Source organism: Hemiscyllium ocellatum, chromosome 35 (assembly GCF_020745735.1).
Source record: "Hemiscyllium ocellatum isolate sHemOce1 chromosome 35, sHemOce1.pat.X.cur, whole genome shotgun sequence".
Lineage (NCBI taxonomy): Eukaryota > Metazoa > Chordata > Chondrichthyes > Orectolobiformes > Hemiscylliidae > Hemiscyllium > Hemiscyllium ocellatum.
Genome location: NC_083435.1, coordinates 10,779,827 through 10,806,943, shown reverse-complemented (window position 1 = coordinate 10,806,943; position 27,117 = coordinate 10,779,827). Strand labels below are relative to the sequence as shown.

Here is a 27,117-nt window from a genome sequence, read left to right as displayed (position 1 = left end):
TGCGCTTTTCCAGCAACACATATTTCAGCTCTGATCTCCATCATCTGCAGGCCTCACTTTCTCCCCCTGCAAAGACTCCCCATAGCCCAGTCTGAGACCCACTGACTGATTCATCTCCAACACCATCATGTAGCGCCACCTCCCGCCTGTGGAGCAACATTACAGGCAGGAAGGTCCCCGGTTTCCTGCAGCTCACAGCCCATTCTACCCAGTCAGTCCCTCTCTACAATTGAGCTTCTATATGTTTCTTCTCTCCCCCTCCTCTCTCCCCCAGACTGAGACTGACCCCCATCAGTTTACAGCTGGCAGGAGGCAGGGGGACGGGGTGAAATTATGGGATGGATCTGTCAGTGCCCTTTAATCCCGCAGATTGTCAGCGGGGCGGAGTTTTTCCCGCCGTCATTCCCTCCCGGACAGAAGATGGGAAAGAGCCTCTCAGTGAAAGTGTGGGTGAAAGTGTGGAGATGGGACATGGTGTCCGCATTGTAAAATGACACCTGTCCACCCTCATAGTCCAGGAAAACCCCGATCTTCCGGGGATTCACACTCGGGGAGAGGGGGGTCCGTGAGGGGGAGGTGGCGGCAAAATAATCCCATCCGGGTAACAGCCACACAATCCAGAATCCAGTCTCCGGGCTCGGGGTGATCCTCCCTTTCCTCTTCACAGACTCTCGGGCCACTCCCAGACCCCAGCATGTCTTCTCCCCCATCTCCACCTCCCAGTAATGTCTCCCTGATGTGAATCCCTCTGATCCCAGGACACAGAGACAGGAATCAAATCTCTCCGGGGAGTCAGGGAGCGGCTGCTCTGTGTCTCCGAGTCTCACACTGGTCCGGTCCTCAGACAGGATGAGGTGGGGATGCGCTGTGTTCGGATCCAGAGTCAGAGAGGCTGGAGCTGGGGGAGAGATCAAATAACACCGTCAGAGAGAGGGACCGAGAGAGAGGCCAGGGAGAGTGAGGGGCGCAGGGAGTGAGGGGATGAGCGATAGAGGGGGATGGGAGTGAAGGGGAGATAAGGCGAACCTGGAAAAGGGGAGTTTGAAGGAGGAGAGGATCAGAGAAAGGGAAGTGAGAGAAAGTGCAGTGAGTAACGAGAATGGGGGGATGAGAAGGAAGGATGGGTAAGACGGAAGGATGGGGAGGGAGGAGTGAGGGAGGGGAGAGTTCATTTGGAGGGGAGTGGGTGGGAAATGTAGGACACAGGAAGAACAAAACCCTAACTTTAACCGTATCGCAGGAGGGAGGGGAAGGTTAAAGAGAGGAGGAGATGTGGGTGAGAGTGAGGAGAAGTGGGAGAGATCGGAGGACAGAGTGAAGGGGTGGTATAAGAGGGAGGTGTGGAGAATGAGGGGGAGCTTGGAGGGGGGTGAGCAATGGGAGGGTTGAATACTTGCGTGAGAGCATTGGGAACACGTAAAGTGAGGGAGAGAATAGGTTGGGAAGTGCAATATCAACTGGGGAGCCAGGTGGAGTGGGGAGAAGAAGGGGAAATTGTAGGGATGGTAGTGGCACAGGTTAGCGTGCGCTGGGGAGAGTAAACTGAAGCAGAAGGTGAGGTGAGAGTGAGGGGCAGAGAGTGTGTCAGAAGCGGAGGGAGATGAACCACTCAGGGGGTGGGGAAGGAGAGTGAGGGGAGAACAAGGGGATATGGGACAGTACAGGGGAGTGTCAGATTGTGGGGGCCTTGAGGGGGACAGGAGAGCGACGGGAAGAGTGAGGGGTATGGGAGAGAGTAAAGGGGTTAGTGAGAGTAAACAGAATGGACAGGGTGGAGTGGGGAGAGGGAGGCGTGAGGGAGAGGAGAGACTGAGCGAGAGGGAAGGGGTGTGGACTGGAAGGGCAGATGGCTAGGTCCAGGAGAAAGAGAAAAATTAGGAGGGGAAAGTGAGTAGGAGATTGAGCGTGATGAAACGTTTAAGGGAGAGGAAGAGCAAGGGGAGAATGAAAGAACAGAAGAGTTATGGGGAAGAGAGCACGGAGAGAAGTGCGATCACAAGATGAAAGGAACATGAGGGTGAGGGGAAAGGGAGATTGGGGCAAGAGGGGACAGGAAGTGGAAAGTTGGTTAATGCAAGAGGAAAGGGAGAGTGAGGTGATGTGAGTGGGTGGGAATTGGGATGGTGAGAGGAGGAAGGAGTGATGAACAACAAGGGAGTGGGGAGACTGAGGGAGGGTAGGGCGAGGTCGCATTTGTAAGGGAGAGTTTGGGGAAGGAGTAGGGGAGCATGATGGAGATTGGGAGGAAATGAGTAGGAGGTTTGTAACTTCAGGGCAGGGAATGGGACAGTGAAGAGATAGGGAATGTGATGGAAGAGGAAATGATTGGAAACTGCATAAGAAGTGAGAGAGCGTGTGGAGGTTTTGTGAGGAGAGGGGACTGTTTGAGATGGGGTAGTGGAGAGCGAATAGCAGTATAGAAAGGGAGGGTGAGGACAGGAGGTCTGCAAAATAAGTGGACCTTTGAGGTTTAGAGATCGGGAGAGTGAGTGGGAGGGTTGAGGGATGGAGATGCGATGAGTGAGGAGAAGAGAGAAAGGGAGGGGAGAGTGAGGAGGAAGGGATGGCTGAGCTGGAGGGGAGAAATATAGGTTCCTTTTGGTCATGAGAGGGCTGAGTGAGTGGGAGAGGGGAGTGAGTGACAGGGAGGGACAAGGTATATTGGGGGAGTGAAGTGTTAAGAGTACAGGGAATTCATACATATGTAAAAGTGAGAGGTTCACAAAATAATGTTTTGTGGGGATTCTGGAGGTGAGTGAATTGGAGGATGAAGCAGAGTCTGTGAGGGGAAGTGGAGAGTAAAGATGAGGGGAGTATAGGTTGGGTGTTTAAAAGGAAGGAGGCGGTGGGGTCTCGGAAGTTGAGGAAGTCAGTGGAATGTGGAGAACATGAGTGAATTTGAGGATGAGGTGCAGGGGAAGAGAATTGGAGGCGAGAGTGAAGGGGAAGGAGAGTGTGAGGAGGCAAGATTAAAAGGGATGAGAGAGTCAGGGGTGGGGGTAATCATGGCAGAGCGATTATGGAGGAATGGATTGGGGGAGAGTGAATGTGAGATGGGAGTGAGGGACAGTGTGAGGCAGAGGGTGAGAGCAGAGAGAGGCTGAGGGGAGACTGACCGGATTGGGAAGCTGTGCTCAAGAGGATAGTGAGGGAGAGGGAAGAGTCAGCTGAGAGGGTGGGAGGAGTGAGCTGGAGATTGCTGTGAGATTGAGGAGAAAGGGGAGAGCAGGATGGAGTGAGTGGGTATTGATGGGGAGGGAGGTCAGAGAGTGTGGGCAACCAGAGTGTAAGGGGGGATATGGAATGACAAGAAAGTGAGGATTGGAGAGTGAGGTGGCGGGGGAGAGGGAATTGTGAATGTTGGACAATTAAGGAAGGGTGGGGGAGGACTGAATCGTGAACAGTTGAGAGACAGGCATGGATGTGGTGAATGTGGAAAAGTGAGTGGTTATTTGGCCTCAGGAATCGTAAATGGCAGGTACAAACCAGGAGGAGAATGAGTTGAGGGGAGGGTGACCGGGATGGGAAGCTGAGCTAGAAGGGACAGTGAATGAGAGGGAAGAGTGAATGGAGAGTGAGCAGGAGGGCAGAGAGGGAGTGGAAGAGGTGACGGTAGGGAGAGTAGAGTGAGTGAGCAGAAGGGAGACAATGAGAACAGGAGAGAGTTGGATGGAAGACCAAATGGGAGTATTGCTTTGACATAGGGAGTGGACAGTGAGATCCATGGAAGAGTGATGGGGATGGAGGGTGAGGAATGTGGGGCCTGTATGGAGACAGAAGGGGAATGCAGTGAGGGATAGGACAAGGAAACTGGGAGAGAGTGATGGGGTGAATAAAGAGCTGGGCTGTGTGTGAGGACATGATTGTAGAGGAGGGCAGAGGCGAAGGTAAAGGAAAAGGAGAGGGAAATTGGCAGCGAAGGAGATTGGGAGGGGGAATGAACATGAGGAGAATGACTTATAGGAGGAGAATCAGAGAGGGGAGGAGACAGACAAATGGAGATGTGTGTGGGGAGGCCGAGAGTGTGGGGTGAGGAGTGAAGAGACGGGGGATGTGACTGTCAGGAGTTGGAGTGAGGTGGGGGAGTGATAGAAGAATGAGTTGGAAGAGAAAATGAGGGGCGAGTGTGAGTGAGGGTGGGAAGAATGATGACAAGTGGATATGAGAGTAAGAGGATGGAGGTGCGGAGACATTGAAGTGGGAGCATGGAGGGAGACGGGAGGGATGAGTAGTGTGGTGTGGTGGAGGGAAGTGTGAAGAAGAGGAGTAAATTAAGAAGTATAAGAGAGATGGTGCATTATCAAAAGGGGTTGCTTTGCCGGAAGGAGTGAGTGTGATTGAAGAAGGAAAGAAGAAGAAAGAGAGACAGGTAGGCAAGGGTGAGGTGGTGGGACAACCTCTGGATAGTAGATGGGAGTTTGTGGGGTAACAGAATGGGGATAGTGTGAGGCCTGAGTGAAGTGAGTGGGAAGGGAGTCTTCACAAGGAAGATTTTTAAAAACAAGGAGCATTATGAGAAAGTTGGTAGCCTTACACATCTGCTCAGGAGCTGCAGGAAAGCGCTTGTCCACAGGGTGTGGTGGGGTGGGCAGGGGACATTTGTTGAGAAGAATTGGGGACATCTGTTCTTAATGTCAATGGATTGGCGTAAATAAGGTGATAACATTTGTTCACTTGTGGAATGTGTAGCAGTACTTCGTCCTTGGGGGCTAGAAGATTGTGCATATTTCACAGTTGGATGTTAGATAACTAAAATTCTGGTTATATCGAAGTACCTTAACAAAACTCGTAGTCAGTAGGAAAATAATTTTTCATTTAATAAAGTGTGTGGAATATGTTCTTACTAGAACAATCCTGATACATTTTCATGCATACAACACTGATGGATTGTCATGGCTTGTCATAGATTGAATGTTTGTGTGCTGTTGCTTGGAGCTCAAGCTCCGTGAATGTTTTGAATTTAATTTCTGGGAATCTAAGATAATTTTAAAAGAAAAAGCCATTTTGTAGGACAATGATACTGGACATGTTAGCTGAGCAAGGTTACGTCATGACCTTTCTCACATACCTTAGACTAATCTCTTGTTATGATGTACCAGCCAAAGCAATTGACAATTTGGCCTGGCTTGATCAAGGGTTCCCACTTTGATCTGCATGTAGCTGAATTAGTCAAGCCATACTCAATAAGGAGAGTAGCCTGAGAGAGCTCTTAGGTATAAGAGCTGGCGCCGTTTCTCTGGTAAAGGTTTAAGAACCTTAACTCAAGCCCGGCTTGTAGGTATCTCTGTTGTCATGTAACAGTAATGCCATTGGTAAATAAAGGTAATGATTTAAACGAAACTGTGAGAGTTTTATCTTCCAGACTACCACAGAGTATGATTTCTAGGACAAGCCAAGAGAGGCTTACAGGTCAAGTATATCAGGGTTTCCCTGAGCTGTCTCAAATACGTATTTTAACAACTTGGTGTTCTGAGCATGGGTATGGTTTTAGTGAAACTGGAAAAGAAGAGTTCAACTAAAGGTCAGATTCGAGACCAATGGGCCCACAAGGCAAGGTTATACCTTTGTTGCTGCCTGTCTACATTTTGTGTGCTGCGTCCCCCATTTCACTCTCACATACCCTGATAGAACCCCAAATGAGATCATTTAAGTAGGCCCTAAAAACAGAGACTTTGTGAAGGTAAGAGACAACGGTAAGAATTTTGTGAAGGTATACAATAAGTAGGATAAATATAGGTTTTATCCTAGATAATATAGAAGGCAAATGTCCATTAACAGAGTTAGTGAGGATGTATCCTCATTATGAGAAACAGTTCAGAGTGCAGCTGCCCAACAGAATAAGGACTGGCCTCTGGTAGGCACACAGGATCTAAGTCTCCTCATGGAAGTTGACCAAGAGATGTGGAAAAAAGATTGTGGGAGTAAAAAGAAAGAAGCCATATCAGTGTGGAAAAGTATAGTTAAAGAGAAATGGGAAAAAATCCATGCAGCCATCATGGAGACAAAACTGTACTAAAGGGAGTATCAGTCCATTAACTGAGGAAGGATTTGAATTAGATTGGACAGAACAAAAGAAAATGATGCACAAGATTTAGAAACAGAATTCGAGTTGGCTGGAGTAAAAAAAATCACAAAAATAAAGACAGAGAACCACAACCTAATCTGAGATTTCAAGGGGTCCCAAAGAAGAGGGAAACCGGTAAATAAAAATCAGACTGCAGCTGCAGCCGTGCTAGACCAGACGGACAACAAGGACAACTCCTTATATCCCCCTATCCCAAAGGCCCATTATTAGAGGACAAGAGTTCTCCTGCGGGCAAGGAATTTGAATTGGATTCAGAGGAGGAGATCTCCTCCCTGTTAACTGACATCTTCTGCTTCCCCAACAGGGTTATCCATGAAACCCATCCGTAGTATGAACAAAACAAACACGTGTTACGAAACAAAAGCCCCTTAAACCCCCTTCCTTTCTGAGGACAAACGTGCCAAAGCCCATACTCTTTTCACCTCATTTGCCTCTCCTGTCCAGCATAATGAGAATTCAGATAATAAAAGTTACCATAATCCCATTGCCACCCGCACTAGAAATCAACTAAAATTAAGACATGAAGGGAACCCTGAGAATGTACCTTTGAGTGCCATTTCCCCACGACAAATGAGTCCTAAAGACACTAATGAATTACAATCAATGTTTAAGGGCGTTAATGTTAGTCCTTGCACTCACCCTGATATAAAATGGCCAAAGGGAAATTTACTGAGGAGAAGAGTCCCAAACCCATTTGGCCAGAATCAGGGACAAAATCCATTTGTTAATCTTTACCAACCTTGGAAGCATCACAAATGCTCTGGCATCATCAATAAGGCTCCAGACTATGAAAAGAATTCCTAAGGATTTGTTCATTTTATTAATAGGATTAGGACCATTTACAGAGCGGCGTCCCAAGACTTAATCTCTTAGAATGTGCTATTTCCCTGAAAAATTGAGTAAGTTTTAGAAATTTTACAATGGAATAACCATACCCAATGGAATAACTCATGCTTATGCATCCGGGTGAATCTAATAGGTCAGATTGGATTATTGCCGGCCTCTATTAAGCAGTGGTCTGTGCAATTGATGTGAGTAAGATCCTTTAGAGTATTGCTTAGTGATTATTGATGTATTTAGTCGATGGATTGAAGCTTATCCCTGTACTGACTGCACAGCAAAAACTACCTGTAAAATTCTACTAAGGGAAATCATATCCAGGTTTGGAATACCAGTAACGGTCTCTTCCGATAAAGGTCTCTAATTCTGTGTGGAGCTAAACAAGTCAATATGTAAGAGATTGAATATGAATCAGAAATTCCAGTATGCCAACTGTACCCAAGAAGTGGGAATTGTAGAAAGAGCCAATGGTACTTTCAAAGGCCAGCTTAGAAAGTGAGGGGATGAAACAGGCCTTAATTGGCTGCAAGTACTCTTGATTGCTCTTTTTAATATAAGAAATGCTTGGGACGAGCTGGTGTTCAGAATTCAGAATTTTTTGAATATCAGACTAAGTGACAATTTGATGGTGAAATTTTAGACACCTTACTGAAGAGCAGACTCACTGTGAGTAAAACGGCCTTGATACAGACTGTGGCCTGTCAGTTTTGGGCCACGTCCCGGGCCACGTCCCCCCATGTCACATCTGAGTGACACACATTGAGTGGGTGTGGAGGTCGGTTAGCTGTTTGCATGCCATTCAACCTTGTTAATGAGAAAAAAACTCCATGAAAAACCTCTGAATTTTGGAGCATCTCAGATTTTGGATAAAGGATAGTCTACCTGTGTTAGTATGAGTGTGATCATCCGATGAAAACCCAACCCATGTACATGTGCCCAGATGTAATCTGTCCATCTACAATATCTCTGACTGGCTAAACCGCCAATGTGATTGAACGGAATCTGTGTCAATGCTAATGAATCAAATTGAGAAGTACATTTGTTGGTATGAACAATGTCACAGGAATTAACTATATCAATCTCAATAATACTTTGGAGCATGCCACATGGCAAAACAATGAGAATGTTAGATGCCTATCAATGGCTCTTCCCCCTACACTGATGACCATATCATCACCTACCAACATCACTATCACAGATGTCACTATTACCACTCATGACAAGACAACCCTGATGACCATGAAACAGCAGAAATTAACAACACTCACTCTGCTCACCACTACCTATTTTGTGACCTCTATTGCAATTCTGAACACTACCCTTGATACTGTGAGAACACCAATGTGTTCCACTTGTCACCCCAATGCTACTTGCAGAAACAAAACCAACAATTTAGGTGCAGAATGCCAATGTAATCACAGCTACACTGGCATTGGCATTGGTGGTTCACGATGCTCCGATGACGATGAGTGTATTATTTTTCCCCACCGCTCCACCTGAAGATAGAATTTTTCAGCTCCATGAAACTTGTGCCAATACTGTCAGAAGCTATGAATGCAGCTGCCAGCTGAAACTTACTTAAGCTATTCACATGTGACACATCCAAACATCACTTTCGACATTATTGTCACCCTCACAATACATCAATGCCAGTTGTCATGAGATGGAATGATTCCATAATTTCATCCACTCCATCAGCCGAAAAATGTTACTTTGAAATGTTTGTCTGTTCCTCTCCCAAAATGAACCATACGAATTGTAGTATTGAACACATAATGCCGAAATTGCAGAACTCTGAGGCATATATTGCTCTGATACTGTCAACCTATACCTTCTTGACAGAACCTTCTCCTATCCAACCTATCGCTACTGGCAGATGTACCTTTATACAGCTTCCGTAATTAGTAGCTACTGATTGTTCACAAGCCAAGCTGGAAAGGTGAAGCAAGACCAAAAATACGATGCGCCCTAATCCCCTTTCTGTTGCCAATGGTTTCTTTATTCAAGCTAAACACCCTGATCCATGTGTGGTCTGCTCACTGCTCCATCATTCTGATGTACAATATATGAATAAGACTCACCCACTTATGCAAACCCCCCACCTGTGCTGACAAACCCATTTGGTAGAAGAAGCACGTCACTGTGTGAAGTGCACTAACAAACCTAAAGGATTCAACGTTTACATTGTTCCACTGTTAGAATGGTGCACTGAAAGAACTTCCAGTACCCATGACATGGGGCAAGTGAAGCAAGTACTGTGTAAAAATGTTATAAAAGACACTGGTTATACTCCTACTCTCCATCCGCTAATACACTTGGATAACTGAACATTTGATAACACCCACTGTTTACGAGATTCAGTCCTCATTCTGATTGAACTCATCATTCACTCACAGAAGTGCACCCTCAGAACTCCACTTAGCCTTCATTCGCTATGTGAAAACAAGGCCTACCCATATATTACCTAATGACTGGTATGGACACTGTGCTTTCGTGCACAGCTTACCACTTTCTGCCCTCCACCATAAAATACCTAAAGTAAATGATGAATGGAAAGCTCACTAATATATGAATTATTCTGGGACAAAACTTAGAGGAAAAACAAAAGGAGACTTGCATTACTTCTTCCATCAACAAACCTGGTGGTTGAGATTGATGGGAGGCCTTATTCCAGGCTAGGGTGTTGAGATGGCCCTAGATCAGCAAGGCGACCTTGCATACAACGTTGAAAAATTGGCCAACTCAACTGCCCACGCACTGAAACTAATGAGCAAAGTAATACAGAGATAACGCTTCAGAATTGATTAGTGCGAGATATCCTTCTCGCAAAAGAAGGAGGCAATGTTCTGTCATTGGCCCACAGTGTTGCACCGACATTGATGATTTCTCTTAAGACATTGTATATGACACAGATGTCATTAACAAACAAGTCAAGATGCACGGAAGATACCTACCCCACCATCGACCGACTCATGTGGATGAAGTCCTATCTGCTGGCTATGGTCACTGTGTGGGTGGTTCGTGTGGGGCGCACTGATAATCCTTGATTTCATGCCAGAAATATACATTGTTGTCCGCTTATGTGTGAAATGAACTGTGTATTGCATTTCGCCTTAGCCAAAGAAGAATCTTGTTAATCAAACTTTGTTCAGTCCTCTAACTCCATGTTCAAACTTTTATGCTGAAATCAGGTATCTTTCTGACTCTGCTCCTCTGGGCGATGAGTTGCCAGAAGACACCCTCGACTTATAAAAATCCAAATGGACTGAATGGACTAATTGTGCTTATATATGCTGTATTGTTATCATGAAATAATAAAAGGAGTGAATGAGAAAGTTGGTAGCCTTACACATCAGTTAAGGAGATGTGACAAACAGCTTGACCACAGGCTGGGGTGGGGGGTCTTTGTTCAGAAGATTTGGGGACATCTGCTCTTGGTGTCAATGGATTGGTGTAAATAAGGTGCTAACATTTGTTCACTTGTGAAATGTATGGCAGTGCTTCCTTCTCATGCCGGGGCACATATTTCACAGTTAGATATCAGATAACTAAAAGTCTGGTAATATTGAAGAATCTTATCAAAACTCATACTCAATAGGAAAAGCATTTGTAATCTAATAAGCTGAGTTGAATATGCATGTAATAGAACAATCCTGATACATTTTTGTGCATATCACACTGAGCAGATTTGAACTTATGAAGCTCAGCTCCACCATCTTAACTGTTCTGGAAAGTGAATGTCTCATTAACCTTTAGAGGCCAGGAAAACATTCTTCTGTAAATTACATTCACTGACTGAAGGGTTCAAGGAAAACAGAGAGAGAGAGAGAGAGAAAGGCAGACAGGCAGACGGGCAGACGGACAAACGGGCAGACGGACAGGATGGAAGCTGGTGGATAGGTTAACTCTTTGTGGTCCGATCTGAGTGAACACTGGCTTGTCATGGATTGAATGTTTCTGTGTTGTCGCTTGGAGCTCGAGATCTGGGAATGTTATTAATTCAATTTGCATTCTGGGAATCTTAAGTTGATTTTCAAAGAAAAAAACATTTTGTAGGACAGTGATACTGGAGCTAGTAACTGAGCATTTCCCACTTAGTTTAGACTAGTCTCTTGTTTCGAAGTATTAGCCAAAGCAATTGACTATTTGGCCTGACTTGATCAAGAGTTCCCACTTTGATGTGCATGTAACTTAATTGGTCAAGTGTACTCAGACCTGTCAATGAGTTTCTGTTCCTGTGCAAACTTTTGCCATTTTATTGCTGCTTATCTGATGAAGAACATGAGGCATTTTTGTAATTTTAATATAAAAGTCTGCATAAAGACAGCTTGTTTGCAGGAAGAATGGGAGTAGCCTGAGTGAGCTCTTAGGGTAAGAGGTGGCACTGCTACTCTGCTAAATGTTTTAGAACCTTAGCTCAAGCCCGGCTTGTAGATATCTCTGTTATAATGTAACATTTGATGCTATTGGTCAATAAAGGTAATGATTTGAACTAAGCCGTCTGTAAAAATTTTTATCCTCCAGACTACCACAGAGTATGATCTGCAGGATGAACCAAGAGAGGTTATAGGTTGAGTCTATCAGGGTTTCCCTGACCCAACTCAAATTGGTACTTTAAACCTGCAGAATTGTGCACATGGAGTGATCTGGGTGTTCCAGTGCATGTGTCAGAAAACGTTAGTATGCAGGACCAGTGAGTAATTCAGAAGGTTAATGGGAGGTTAACCTTAATGTCGAGATGATAAGACGAACAAAGCAGTAAAAATGCCACCTTTTATTCATAGGGACAATTGGTGAGTCCACTTCTTGAGTCATAAGAGTAAACGAATGTGAGGTTGACAAGGGGTGACACAGTGGCTCAGTTGTTAGCACTGCTTCATCACAGTGCCAGGGACCTGGGTTCGATTCCAGCCTCAGGTGACTGTCTCTGTGGAATTTGCACATTCTTCCCATGTCTGCGTGGGTTTTCTCCCACTCTCCAAAGATATGCAGGTTAGGTGAATTAGCCATGCTCAACTGCCCATAGTGTCAGGTGCATTGGTCAGGGGGAAATGTAGCGGAATGGGTCTGGGTGGGTTACTCGTCGGAGGGTCAGTGTGGAGTTGTTAGGCTGAATAGCCTGTCTCCATACAATAGGGAATTCAATCAAAGGCTGCTGTCTGCTCTGAGAGAGAGAAGGCTGGTGGTGAGTTTATTATCAGCATCAACATCCCTCACTGCAGGGGCATGGATGAGAAGACTAAATCTTCACAGTGTAGGAATTGAAGCTGCACTGTTACTGTGTATCCCGCATCAGCTGTCCAATCAACTGAGCTAACCAACCGACATAGCAATACAGTAACACAGAATCAAATTAAGTCCTTTAGCCCACTGTGACCAAGCTGGTCATCAAGAGACTATCAACTTCTATTCCATTTCCCAGCAGCTAGGAAACTTGGGGGGAAAATAGTGATGTCTTGTAAAGAGTTCATATTACAGAAGAGAATGTGTTGTGGAGATCTTCAATTATACAAAGCTAGGTAAATCTCTAGGATCCAATCAGGTGTTTTGCAAAAACTAGGGAAGAGATTGCTGGAGCCCTTATTGACATATTTGTATTATCAACATCTACAGCTGAGATAGCAGAAATACAGGTTGGCTAATTTGGTGCCATTATTTAAGAAAGGCTGTAAGGAAAAGTGAGGGAACTACAGATCAGTGAGCTTTATGTCAATGGTAAGTAAGTTATTGGAGAGGGTGGGACAGGATTTACATGCAATTGGAAAGGCAGGACTTATTAGGAATAGTCAACATGGCCTTGTCAGTGGGAAATCGTGTCTTGTTTTGAAGAGCTAACAAAGAAGATTGATGAAGGCAGAGCAGTAGACATTGTCAATATGGACTTCAGCAAAGCATTCAACAAGGTTCCAGAGGGTCGACTTGATGGTTCATAAAGTTAGATCACATGGGATCCAGTGGGAGCTAGCCAATTTGTACAAAATTGGCTTGAAGGTAGGAGACTGAGGGTGATGTTCGGAGTTGCTTTTCAGACTGGAGGCCTGTCCCCAGTGGTATATTACAAGGATTGGTGCTGAGTCCCACTGTTTTTGGTCATGTATATAAATTACTTGGGTGTGAATATAGGAGGCATGTTTACTAAGTTGGCAGATGACACAAAAATATCATCAAATGGACAGCAAAGAAGATTACCTCAGATTGCAACGGGACCTTGATCAGATGGGCAAATGGGCCGAAAAGTGGCAGATGGAGTTTAATTTAGATAAATGGGAGGTGTTGCATTTTGTCGGGCAAACCAGACCAGGACTAATACAGATGATTGTGTGGCCATCAGGAATGTTGCTGAGTGAGAGATCTGGGGGAGCAGGTGCATAGTTCCTTGGAGCAGGTTTGCAGATGGACAGGGTGGTAACAAGGGATTATGGCACATTTGCCTTTATTGGTTGGAGTGTTGGGGTTGGGGAGTCAAGTTGTGGCTGTGTGAAACATTGGTGTGGCACATTGGACTGTGGTTCTGGTTACCCTTCCATGGGGTAAGTATGTTGTGAGGCTTGAGAGTGTGTGGAAAGGATTTGCAGAGGTGTGCTGGGACTGAAGGGTTTTAGTTATAGGGAGTGCCTGAATAGGCTGGGGCTTTTTTTCCCTGAAATGCCAGAGGTTAGTGGGCTTATAGAGATTTATAAAACCATGAGGGGCATAGATAGAGTGAATAGCTAATGTATTTTTCCCAGGGTAGGTGACTGCACAGCTAGATGGCTTAGGTTTAAGGTGAGAAGGGAAAGATTGAAAAAGAACTCAAGCAGTAACTGTCTCACGCAGCGGGTTGTGCATGTATGAAATAAGCTGCCAGAGGAAGTGGTGTAGGTTGTTGTAATTACAACTTTTAAAGGCACCTACATCAATAGGAAGGTTTTAGAGGGATATGGGACAAATGCTGGCAAATGGGACAAGGTTACTGCAGACTGATTGGATGGAAGAGTCTGTTTCCAACCTGTGTGAATCTATCACTCCATCTGAATAACTTCCTAAATGTTGCAAAGGTTTCTGTCTCCTCTCAGGCAGTGAGTTCCTGATGCTGACCGCCATCTGGGGACAAGTATCATCCTTAATTCTCATTGAAAACTCCTGCTCTTTCTCTTATATCTATGCACCTGTTCTTGCTCATTCCATTAAGGGGAAAAGTACCCTCCTGTATCCAGTCTATAATCTTCATAACTTTCTACACCTTCATCAGGTTCTCCCCTCAGCCTTCTCTGCTTCAATGTAAACATCCCTGGCCAATCAAGTCTGTCTTCAGAGGTGAAACACTCCAGCCCAGGCAACATCTTGGTGAATCTCAGCTGTTCCAGCCCTGCCCTGTCTCCTGTTGGAATTTCTACACATTGCCTTAAAAAGATCACGTGGAGACATTTTAAGAATTCTGTCCTGTCTAAGCCCTTCACAATCTGCCTGTGTCAGTTCATCCTGGGGAAGCTGAATTCCCCTGAGATGATTATCATTTTGTTCTTGCACTTCTCTGAGATTTGCTACATATCAGTGATTAATCTGTTTCTGACTGTGTTGGGTCTACAGTCCACTGCGAACAATGTAATTCCCAACTTTGATAAAGTTCTTTCCATGTGGCCTCAATTGAGTGGAAAATGAAACGCTGTTCTTCCAGTTTGTGCTGAGCCTCAATCTGGAAGAACAATACCTCATTTCCCACATGGGGAATCTGTAGCCTTCAGGACTCAGTATTGAGTTCAATAATGTTATGGCCTGAATACCTCCTTCCATGTCCTTTAACCCCACGGACACCCCAGGCTCTGTCATGACTTGGGCTACTTTCAGCACAGCCAGTCCTATTTCACCTCCTTATCGTCCCCACTGTCAGCTTTTCTGTCCTCCTGGCTCACCGTTATCCATCCCTTTGTCTGCTGTCTTTCTCTCCTTCTGGGCTCTGTCTCCACTGATTTTTATTTCTTGCCAAACCTAGACACCCTATCTTCAGGTTAGAAACCACCTTTTTCAAGTTACAATCCAGTTCTGTAGGAGTGTCACTGGATCAGAAACATTAACTATGCTTTCTCTCCACACTTGCTGCCAGAGCTACTGAGTTTTTCTAGTATATTCTGTTTTGGTTTTAGATTTCCAGCATTCACAGTTCTTTATTTTGTTTTATGGTTACCTATGTTGATGTGAACGTCCTTGTATTATTGATATCCAGACAAGATGGATGGACAAGGATAAATGAGAATAAAAATGAGGAAGAAGTGTGATACAGTGTGGGAGGGAAGAATATGAGATTATTAACAATTAGAATAATGGGGACGTATAGTTGGGAAATGATTTAGAGGGAACATCAATGTAATAGCAGTGCCAGGCGGAGGGGAGAGATAATATTGGAGTGTGGGGCAGAAGAGAGAGTGAGGTAGAAGGGAGCATAATGCTGAGGGTGAGAATAACAACAATGGGAACTGACAGGAATGGGCGTTGTGGGATAGAAAGGGAAGAGAGTATGAGAGTGAGGGAATTGAAAGAGTCTGAGAATAATCTTCTTTGTCACCTCTTCAAAAACTCAAACCCAATGATTCAGGTTTCCCATGCACAAAACCATGATGACTATCCTAATCATTCCTTGCCTTTCCGAATGGATGTAAATCCTGTCCCTCCGAATCCCCTGTAACAACTTACCCACCAGTGACATCAGTCTCCCCATTCATCTGGGTTTTCCTCACAACCTTTTTAAAATAATGGCACATTAAGTATCATCCAGCCTTGCCTCATCTCACCCTTGGCTGTTAATGATACAAATATCTCAGCAATTGGCCCATCAATTTATTCCTCAGCTTCCCACAAAATTCTGGGATAAACGTAATCATGTTCTGGGGACTTTATCCACCTTAATGCAGTTTAAGAACCTGCAGCACCTCCTCTTCTGTCATATGGACTCTTCAAGACGTCACTATTTACTTTCCCAAGTTCTGTGTCCTTCTCCACAGTAAACTACCGGTGAATGTTGACATTCAGGACCATTACAACCCTATTAATCTAACAGATATTTGAGCTCTCCCAACATGTTGCTTCTCAATTTCCCACTGACTATTTGAGGGCCTATATGACAATCCAAAAGAGATAATCATCCTTTTCTTATTTCTTCATTACACCCACATAACTTTTCTGGATGGTGTCCCAGGAATATCATAGAACATAGAACAGTACAGCACAGTACAGGCCTTTCAGCCCACGATGCCGTGCTGAGCATTTATCTTAATCTAAGATCAACCTAACCTTTATCAAGGTTGAACTCCATTGGCCAATTCTGAGCCCAGCTCAGCATCCTGTCAATGCATGTTGCAGCCTGCAACAGACCTTGACACTATCTACAACACCACTGACCTTTGTGTCATCAGCAAACTTCCTAACCTACACTTCCGCTTCTTCGTACAAGTCATTTATAAATACTACAAAGAGTACAGGCCCATGAACAGATCCCTGTGCAATACCACTGGTCACCGTCCTCCAGGTGGGATACTTTCCATCCACTACCACTCACTCTCTTCTTTCGGCCAGCCAATTCTGTATCCAGACAGCCACATTTGGCTGTCTTCCATACCTCCTAACTTTCTGAATGAGCTTACTGTGGGAAACCTGATCAAATGCTTTACTGAAATCCACATGCACCACATCCACTGCTCGACCTTCGTCAAATTGTCTCATCATGTCCTCAAAGATCTCAATGACATTAGTGAGGTATGGCCAGCCCCTCTGAGAGCCATGCTGACTACTTCTAATCAAACTATGTTTATCCAAATAGTCATAAATCCTATCTCTCCGAATCCTTTCCAGTAACTTGCTCAACGCAGATGTAAGACTGGCTGGTCTGTAATTCCCAGGGGTTTCCCTATTCCCTTTCATGACCAGAGGAACAACATTCACCTCCCTCAAATCAGCTGGTACTACTCCTGTTCAGATTGAGGATGCAAAGATCATCACCAGAGGTGCACCAATCTCATTGCTCACACCCCGTAATAACCTTGGATATATCTAGTCTGGCCCTGGGCCCTTATCTATCTTGATGCTTCCCAAAGTTTCTAGCATATTCAGTTCCTTAATATCCATCTGTTCAAGCCTATTAACCTGGTCCATGGTGTTCTCACTATTCACAAGGTCCCTGTCTCACGCGAATACTGAAGCAAAAAACTTATTTACGGCGTCCCCATCTCTTCAGATTCCAATCATAAGATCCCTCCATTATCCCTTCTCAGCACTACCCTCTCTCTGATCATTCTCTTATTTTTTTTACTGAGTGCAGAACGACTTTAGGTTTTCCCTAATCCTTCCTGCCAAGGCTTTTTTGTGCCCCTCCTCGCTCACCTCAGTATATTTTTGAGTTATTTCCTAATTCCCCTGTAATCCTCTAAAGCTGTGCCAGATCTTTGCTTCCTCAACCTTAAGTAAGCTTCCTTCTTCCTGGTGACAAGAAATCCCATTGCTCTTATCATCCAACGCTCCTTTCACCTTACCATTCCTTGTGTGTCTCAGTGGGACAAAATTATCCAACACTCACAACAAGTGCTCCTTAAACAGCCTCCACTTTTCCCATTGAAGGATTAATTTACTTTCCCAGCAGCCACCTTATCCTCGTTCTCACTACTCCCACTGCTGCTGCAAAAAATCCTCCCTAAGTATAGGCCTAGTGGTATCCTTACCCAAACATGCCACACCCCTCCTCTCTTGCTTCCCTTTCCATCTTTACTCTAACATCTGTACCCCAGTAAATTAAGCTGCCAGTTCTGCCATGCCCTGTGCCATGTTTCATCGCTAATAACAATGTTATCCCAGTCCCATGTTCCCGACCATGCCCTAGATTCATCTGCCTTTGCTGTCAGGCCTCTTGCGTCAAACTTAATGCAGTTTAATTTCTCAGATTTACCTCATTCTTTGCCATTGTCCTGCCTACCTTGAATATTTACTTTGCTCCCTTTATCTACAACACCAGCCTCAGTCTTATTTCTGTTCTTACTATCTGTTTGGGTCCCATCAACACCCACCCGCCCTTTACTAGTTTAAACTATCCCAAGTTACTCTGGTAAATCTCCTCACCAGGATATTGGACCCTTTCAATTCAGGTACAACCCATTTTTCTTATACTGCTCACTTCTACCCCACAAAGATCCTAATGGTTCAAAAATGTAAATCCTTGCTCCTCACACCAGTTCCTTGGCCACACATGAATCTGCCCTATCCTCCTATTCCTGCTGTCACTACCACATGGTACTGGGAGTAATCCAGATGTTACTAACCTCGAGGACCTACTTCTTTCTCTCCTGCATCGTTATTAGAAACAAAACAATGTGTAAGTTCCCTTGGTGTCACCAAACGTTAACACCACAAACAATATCATCAAAACTGATGACTTTCTCATCATCCCAACGCTACTTCTGTGACCTCACAGTTCCCATATTGATTCTCTCATTTCCTACATTACAACAGGGAATATTCCACTAAAACACTTCAATGGTTCAGAAGCTCTTTGGGTCATATGTGGGCACATGGGTGATATTTGAACACAATTTGATTTATCATACCCACCTCTGTAATGATTTTTCCATTACTAGGAGTTGAGTTAATTATTCATCTGGCAATTCATTGCTTCTTTGATTTCCATTTCCCCATATATTCCTAACATCCCAAATCACACCCTTCCCTGACCTGGAAATGATAGCAACTTCCCAATTGCCTGTATTTTTTTCAGGACCACCCATCCCAAACCCTTGAAAAACTGACCATGAACATTGCATTGAATCAGAACCCTGAGACTGAATTGGGACTCTAATCGGATTCTTGGCACAGTTCACTTGAGATTACTCACAATATTGACCACGTGGCTGCCTCACAGCATCAGGGAGCTGGGTTTGATTGCAGTCTCAGGTGGCTGTCTGTGTGGTGTTTGACTGTTCTCCCATGTCTGCATGGGTTTTCTTGCACAGTCCAAAGACATGCAATTTTTGTCCATATTGTCCAGGGATGCACAGGCTTTTTGGATGAGCCATGGGAAATATGGAGTTACAGAGATATACTGGGGCTTGTATCTGGGTGGGATTCTGTTCAGAATGTTGTTGTCCACTCGATGGGCTAAATGGCCTGCTTCCACACTAAAGGGATCCTATGATTCTATCAGCCTCACTATCTGCAAACTGCCTTTTCATGCTTCCTTATGGAAGTTTACAAATATCTCTGTCTTGTTTAATATGTGACTATGTTAAACCGATATCAGGCTCAGCTAGTCTGGCAGCATCTATGGAGAGAAATCAGAGTTAATGTATAGGATCGAGTGACCCTTCCTCAGTGCTGATGGTGCTTGGAAAATGTTGGTTTATGTACAGAAGATAGGGTGGTGAGGAGGGGATAAGGAGTAAACAACAGTTAGAAATAGAGCCCAAAGAGAGAGAAGAGCCGTTAGATAGATAAAGGACTGGATAATGATATGGTTTGGAGGGTGAGGAGCTGTTAGTGGATTCTGTTAATGGATCACAATGGGTGGTGTGTAATAACAAGTGGTCAGACTGGTGAATCCTAATGAATGATCCTGACCCAAAATGTCGACTTTCCTGCTTCCTCAACACCGTCAGACCTGCTGTGCTTTTCCAGCTCTATATTCTATTGACTCTGACTTCTAGCATCTTCTGTCCTTACTGTCTTCAGGTCTGTGGAAACAAGACCTGGCTGTGTGGGTTAGCATATGTAGATGGCAGAGCTCAGGCCTTAAAGTCATTGAAACCATATTGAATCCGGAAGGCTGCAGTGTCCCCAAGCAGAAAATGAGGTGCTGTTCTTCCAGTCTGCACTGAGCTTTGCAGGAACACTGCTGCAGACCTGAGACAGAGATGTTGGCCAGGGAACAGGGTGATGGGTTAAAATGGCAGGCAACTGGAAGCTCAGGGTGTTTTTTTTGCGGAAAAAAAATACAAAGCAAGGGTTCTGTAAAGTGATCACACAGTCTATTCTTTGTTTCCCCAATGTGGAGGAGACCACATTGTGATCAGGGAATGCAGCAGACAAGATTGTGTGGAGTGTAAGTAAACTGCTGCTTCAGCTGGAAGGTACATTAGAGCCCTTGCTGACTGAGGAGGGAGGAGGTAAACGGACAGATGTTACACCTCTTGCATTCCAAGGGAATCTGCCATGAGGCTGTTGGAGGGGTATTAGGAGTAGCCAGGATGTCCCAAAGGCACTGTCCCTGTGGATGGCTGACAAGGAATTGGAGCTGCGTGATGTCTGATGGTGGCATCTCACTGGAGATGGTGGCTGATGATCTTCTGGTTGGAGTTGCTGGTGAGTTGGCAGGTAAGGACAAGGGGAATCCTATCACTGTTGCAAGAGGGAAGAGAGGAGGTGAGGGCTGAAATGTGGGAGATGGTTTGGACACAGTTGAGAGCTCTGACAACAATAGTGCTGGGTAAACCTCAGTAAGGAAGAAGGTGGACATTTTCACGGCTCTTTTGTTGAACTTGGCACCACTGGAACAAATGTGATGGAGACAAAGGGACTGGGAGAATAGTTTGGAGTCTTTACAGGAAGCATGACGTAACGATGTATAGCCCAGGTAACTGGGAGTCAATGGCTTTTTTTGTGGCCAGTGTATCCCCAGAAATGGAAACAGAGATTTGAGGAAGGGAGGAGTCAGCAATGGACCGGGTGAAGGTGAGAGTGCAATGGGAGCTGGAATTGAAATCAAAAATCTTATCGAATTCCAAATTAGAGAGGGAGGTAGCACTGATGATATCAGCAATCTATTGGGGGAGATGTTGTGAGGAAGGGCCAGAATAGGACTGAAGCAAGAATGTTCCACGTATCCCATAAAGAGACAGGAATAACTGGGGGCCATGCTCACCCCTCTGACCTGAAGAAAATAAGGGGAGTTAAAAGAGAATTAGTTCAGGGTGAGCTCGGCCAAGGAGGGAGGGTGGTGGGGTTGGGGATGGTGTGGGCCTTTGTTCCAAGAAGAAGCGGAGAGCCCTGAGACCATCCTGTCAACAGGGATTGGACCGGGGAGAAAAAAACTGAGTCAAGGTAGGAAGTGATGAGTTCTGTGGGGCAGGAACAGGCAGAAACAATGAATTTGTTTGTGAATTTTGGGAAGGAGGTAGAAGTGAGCTGTGTGGGGGTGATGGACTGTCAGCTTGGAGGCAGTGCTCTTAAATCCAACCCTGACTTCGTTATGAAGCCTGCTGATCACTTCCTCTTCGCCATGGATGTGCAATCCTTCTACACCCCCATCCCCCACCAGGATGATCTCAGGGCTCTCCGCTTCTTCCTGGAACAAAGGCCTGAACTGACCCCACCCCCCACCACCCTCCTCCCCTTGGTCAAGCTCATCCACACCCTCAACAATTTCTCGTTTTACTCCCCTCATTTTCTTCAGGACATAGGGCGACCATGGGTACCCACATGGGTCCTAGTTATGCCTGTCTCTTTGTGAGTATGTGGAACATTCTTGATCCAGTCCTATTCTGGCCTCCAACCACAAATCTTTCTCCAGTATATAAATAATAACATTAATGCTGCCTCCATCTCTAGTTGGGAATTAGAAAATTTTATCAATTCCGACGAATTGACGAGCTGAGAATAGTTCACAGGCCAGCGTAACATCAAGGACCGAAGGGCCTGTTCTGCACTGTATTGTTCTATGTTCTATGATGCTGTCAGACCAGCAGAACTTTTCAAGCAACTTCTGATTTTGTTTCTCACACAACCTCCAATAGATATGTGCCTGTCAATATTGGCTCTTTAATGTCTCCATGTCTCACTGATATTGTGAGAAAACACTGTTCCTCCAATGTCACTCCAGATGGAGCCAGCCTTGTCTCCTCCAGAAATCCTGTTTCCATGTGTTATTCCTCTGGTTAGACAGAGCCCTTCACTGCTCTGTCACACAGGGCTGATGGCTTCAGAGACTCGTCGAAATCCACCCACAGTAAGTACACTGTTTCCAGAGAGAGCCTCCCAGAATCAACAACTCGCGATGTGAAGATGTAAACCGGGGCCTCAGATTCTATGCACAACTGGCAGCACAGTGGCTCGTGGTTTGCAGACCTGGGTTTGATTCCAGCCTCGGACGTGTGTGTGTGGAGTTTGCACATTCTCCCTGTGTCTACATGGGTTATCTCCAGGTGCTCCAGTTTCCTTCCCACAGTCCAAAGATGTGCAGGTCAGGTGAATTGACAATGCTAAATTGCCCATAGTGTTAGGTGCATTAGTCAGCAGGAAATGGGTCTGGATGGGTTACCCTTTGGAGGGTCGGTGTGGGCTTGTTGGGCTAAAGGGCCCGTTACCACACTATAGGGTATCTCATCTCATCTAACTGCGGTTATCAACAGGAAAATGAATATACACGTTTACCTGGATAAATGGTGTGTATTGTTTCTCTCCAGACTGTGCACAGCAAAGGGCAAGTGAACTGTTTGAGAGATAAAGAGGCACCAGCAGCTGTGAGTGTGTTCTTCTCCGCACTAACCCTGTAAGTCTTAAACAGATGACATTGTAAATTCTGCTTTGTTGGAATATTTATGAAATGATTTAAATATTCAATCTTTCAGCATTTGTTTGTGTTTCAGTCAATGAGCTAGAAAGTGAAATGTTCATCTTATCTTTATAACTGACCCAAACAGAATTCGATAATGCATGGGTAAGGATTGGAAACCCTCAGGTCCAGAGAAAGGCCCATGTCCTGATAACAGATCAGTTACTGAGACATCACACACCATGGAGATGATGAACATTCCCTCCATCCTCTTGCTGTATTATAAACAGAGCTTGTGGAACAGAGAAAAATTCCTGAAACATCTAAAAGCCTCATGTCCAACTGTGTAATACGTGGGTCCCACAACCCTCCGAGAATCCTGCTCCTCTACTTCCAGCCTCCTGACCATCTCTGATTTTAGTCTCTCCCCTCATTGGAGGTTGGACCTTCAGCTGCCGAGACCCTCAGCTCTGGAATTCCCTTCCTGAACCTCTCCATCTCTCTATTCCTCATTCCCCTTTAAGACGCATTAAATCCCACACCAATCATCTGGGTTAATATCTCAGTGACTATTTTCTATACTTTCCAACGTACGTTACATTACACTAATTAAATACTTTTTTTTCATTTTGCATTTATTGTTCCCTTAATGAAGGCTACGGTGCAAGTTAGTGTTGTAAAAGGTGAAACAAAAATGATTTCCCTTCAAACTCTGACTGTCTGCGTTTGGTTAGGATCCATGCAGGGACAGGCCATTCCCTGGAATGTGTGTCTCTCAAAGTCACAGTCACACACACACAGCCAAAATCATCCTGAGAACCAGGCTGTATTATTTACAGTCATCTTTTCATTGCTAACAATACTGCAGAACAGTTTTATGAAATCTAACACTGTCTTAACACTGCAATAAGCTTCTTATTATAAAAACACTCGCGTGTGAGCCATAACCGGAGGAAATGTTATCCCATGAATAACCCTTTAAAGCGGCGACAATAACCAGGAAATAACCCCAAAACAGCCCGTCCCTGAGTTACTGAGCAAACTGGGCAGAGTTTCAGTAAAGAGCATGTCCTACCTTCTCTTCCGACAAACTTCCTCCTGAAAGAAATGAATCACAAACAGTGAGGATGGCAGTAACAGATTTCAGGAGGAGACAGACAGGCTGCTGAAATGAACAGACACAACACGGAAGTGTAACGTGATACATTTTGGAAGGAAGATTGAGGAGAGGGTAAAATAAACTGGATAAAAGCTTTTGACAAAGGGTCAATTAGACTCGAAACGTCAGCACTTTCTCTCCTTATAGATGCTGCCAGACCTGCTGAGATTTTCCAGCATTTTCTCTTTTGCTTTAAAATAAACTGGAACTGACCATCAGTTCCGCTCACAGACACAGTGACTCTCACTCCCACCGTACCAGAAACACCCACACACTCCACATGGAACTGGAACTGGATTACAATGGGAGTTCCAGGAGATCATTAAACTTGGGGAACACGGAGATAATAACAAAACTAAAAACATCACAAACCATTCCCGGGAGTATGTCGGTATTCCCGAGAATCTGTAGACATTGTGGCAGCAGTTACAAAAATAACAACATTACTGGAAAATCTCAGCAGGTTTGGAATGATCTGTGGAGAGAAATCAGAGTGAACGTTTTGGGACATTGACCCTTCAGTGACAACGGCAGAAACGCCCGGACAGCCACAAGATCAGTTCACTCTTTTACACTAAATCCCACATTATTTTTACAGTTGTCATCATGTCCGAAATCTGTCTGAAATAACCTGCAATATCTTCCCTCACCTTCAGAAACATCAATTCGTCTTTTTGTTCCATTTGTTTCTGTAAATTTGAGAGTTCCTCTTCAATGGAATTTAAATTCTCCTGAATCTCTCGAAGGTTTTTCTCCATTGGTTCTACAATCCTCTCCTCTTCTTCCCTGAGATCTCTGAGTAAACGCTGCTCTTTCTCAGTGAGAATCTGGTGCATTTTAGAGAACTCGGATGTGATGTGGGTCTGCAGACTGCTCGCCTGTTCCTACCAAATGAAATGTGAAACCTCATTAATGTCCCGCGATAAAGGGAACAAAACTAACCGAGATCCCAGAAAATCAGCACAGGGAGAACTCACCCTCACTTCGGAAATCTTCCGTTTCTGGGTCAGTTCCGTTTGTAGAACCGCCGATTTCTTCTCTGTGAGAGAATCTAAGGAAGTTTTCAGTTGATCCTGGCATTGGAAAATAAAATTACATTTTTAAAGTGTTTCCCCTGAAAATGTGACAAAAAAACCCTTTTTAACAATATTTCAGAGTAGACGAACGTTACTGGGGAGTCCTGTCAGCGATAGAGTTCCTGTCTGTGGTCCCTGACGGAGGGTCCGGGTCTCCCCTGCTCCAGATGTGTCTCATAGAATTGTCTGAAAAAGCTGCTTAGAAATATCGATTACAAAATACAATGTTTACCTTGTAGATTTCAACAGTCTCGCTGATCGGAAAGAAGTTGTGAGTTTTGTGTTCACGTGAATCTCTACAAATCAGACAGATCAATTTCCTGTCAGTTTCACAAAACAGCTTCAGTTCTTCCTGATGTACCTCACAGTGAGGTTTACTTTCCTTCTCTTTCGGATCCAGCTTTAATTTTCGAGCTTTCTCGGCCAGATTCGCTAAGGCCCGATTTACCCTGAGGTTTCTTTCCGGAAACTCCTCTCTACATTCCGGGCAGGAGTTTATCTCCTTCTTTTCCCAACTCTGGGTGATACAGGAGCGGCAGAAGTTGTGTCCACAATCCAGTATAACCGGCTCGGTGAAGAAATCCAGACAAATGGGACAAATTGTCTCCTCGGTCCAACTCTCTCCCTGCTGTCTGGAAGCCATGTTCACCCTCAGTACTTCCTGTTTCAAACCGCTTTCAGTTTCAATGTTCCTGTGCTGGTGAACACGTTCAGTTCAGCGTTTCCCCGAGGAATTTCACTGCAATACTCAGAGACTGATTACAGGAAATCGGAACGGGTCTCGGCTATTCAACCCCCACCATTCAACATGATTCTGTCTGATCGATTACTCCAGTACCTTTTACCCTCCTCATTCAAATAACCCTGAATGCAGTTGGTAATCAGAAATGAGTGACCTCTCTCCTGAAACATACTGAAAGAGTGATCTCTCACGCCCCTCTCTGTAGAGAATTACAAAGATTCACAGCCATCCAAGGGAATTCAAAATTCTTCTCATCTCAGACTGAAGTGACAACCGCCTTATGTTTAAATTGGGCCCTGGTTCAGGAATCTCCAGCCCCGGGGGGAATATCTTACCTGAAGCAGCACTGGATTCGTGGTGCTGGCAAAGCACAGCAGTTCAGGCAGCATCCGAGGAGCAGGAACATTGACGTTTCGGGCAAAAGCCCTTTCTCATCTGTATTCCTGATGAAGGGCTTTTGCCCGAAACGTCGATTTCGCTACTCGTTGGATGCTGCCTGAACTGCTGTGCTTTGCCAGCACCACTAATCCAGAATCTGGTTTCCAGCATCTGCAGTCATTGTTTTTACCTGAAGCAGCACTGTCCAGCTCTTTAAGCATTTTGTAAATGTCAACTTCAACACCCCTCATTCTTCAAAACTCACAAGAATACAGGCTCCGTTTGCCCAGTTTCTCGCCATTGGACACCGTCCCGCCATCCCGGGAATAAGTCTGGTGACCCTTCGCTGCTGTACCTGGACGGCAATGCTATTGTTCCTCCGATATGGAGACCAAATGTACAGATGCAGGCGAACTGAGCTCCAACTGAGGCAGGTCTTCCCTGCTCCTGTACTCAGATCCCCGAGCAATGTCACATTACTTTAGCCTTCCTCATACCTTGCTGCACCTACTGATTACCTTTTAGTGATTTAGTGACAAGGACATTAGGTCCCACTGTCCACCTGCACTCTTCAACCTCATCCTTCAGGAAATACCCTGCAAATCTGTTTCTCCACATGGGTTCACATTTCTCCACATTATGATCAATCCAGGATATTCTTAACCATTCATGAAGCCTGACAATTCCTCCAGAAGCTGTTTTACATCTTCCTCAAGACACACCCTTCCCCCGTAGAATTGTCCTCCCCACAAATGATTTTTTAAAAAGTAGAGGGTCCAGCACCGATCCTTGTGGCACTCCTCTGGTCACAGGCCTCCAGTCTGAAAAACTACCCTCCCCGTCCCCCACCACTCTCTGTCTTCTACCTTTGAGCCAGTTCTGTATCCAAGTGGCTAGTTCTCTCTGTATTCCCTGAGATCTAACCTTGCTAATCAGTCTCCCACGGGGAACCTTGTTGAACGCCTTACTGAAGTTCATATAGATCACATCTACTACTCCGCTCTCATCAATCTTCTTCGTCACTTCTTCAAAATACTCAATCAAGTTTGTGAGACATGATTTCCCATGCATAAAGCCCTGTTGACTATCCCGAATCAGTCTGTTCATTTGGAAGAACCACCAGCAGCATTCCAAAACACAGTACTTCCAAATAAACATTTGGATGAACTTGGTTTTGTGTGATTTTTTTTACTCTGCTCTTACAAAACAAGAATAAAAGCAACTTTCAGTGTGTTAACCAAACATGAAGACGCTATGACTCTGGGGAAAGGCAAAAACAAATTTTCACATCAAAATTGGCTCTCCCATGACAATGTTCCTGACAACCAGTTTTAG

General features: G+C 44.8%; 1 protein-coding gene across 1 annotated transcript; it reads right to left on the bottom strand.

Moving 5' to 3' along the window:
• On the bottom strand, nucleotides 1-25,305 carry LOC132832834 (zinc-binding protein A33-like). The gene is made up of 6 exons (XM_060851009.1): nucleotides 24,895-25,305; nucleotides 24,564-24,659; nucleotides 24,237-24,470; nucleotides 23,503-23,525; nucleotides 22,307-22,422; nucleotides 1-898 (listed from the first exon to the last, which is right to left on the bottom strand). Exons 1-6 carry the CDS (start codon nucleotides 25,303-25,305, stop codon nucleotides 348-350), a joined length of 1,431 nt encoding a protein of 476 aa, XP_060706992.1. The 3' UTR covers nucleotides 1-347.
• Nucleotides 25,306-27,117: the final 1,812 nt, after the last annotated feature.

Coding starts and splice junctions, on each gene's coding strand:
- LOC132832834 (XM_060851009.1), bottom strand. CDS start 25,305: ATGGCTTCCAGACAGCAGGGAGAGAGTTGGACCGAGGAGACAATTTGT. Junction 23,526..24,236: donor ACGAATTGATGTTTCTGAAG/GTGAGGGAAGAT, acceptor CATTTCTTTCAG/GAGGAAGTTTGTCGGAAGAG. Junction 899..22,306: donor AATACACACCATTTATCCAG/GTAAACGTGTAT, acceptor TCTCTCCCCCAG/CTCCAGCCTCTCTGACTCTG.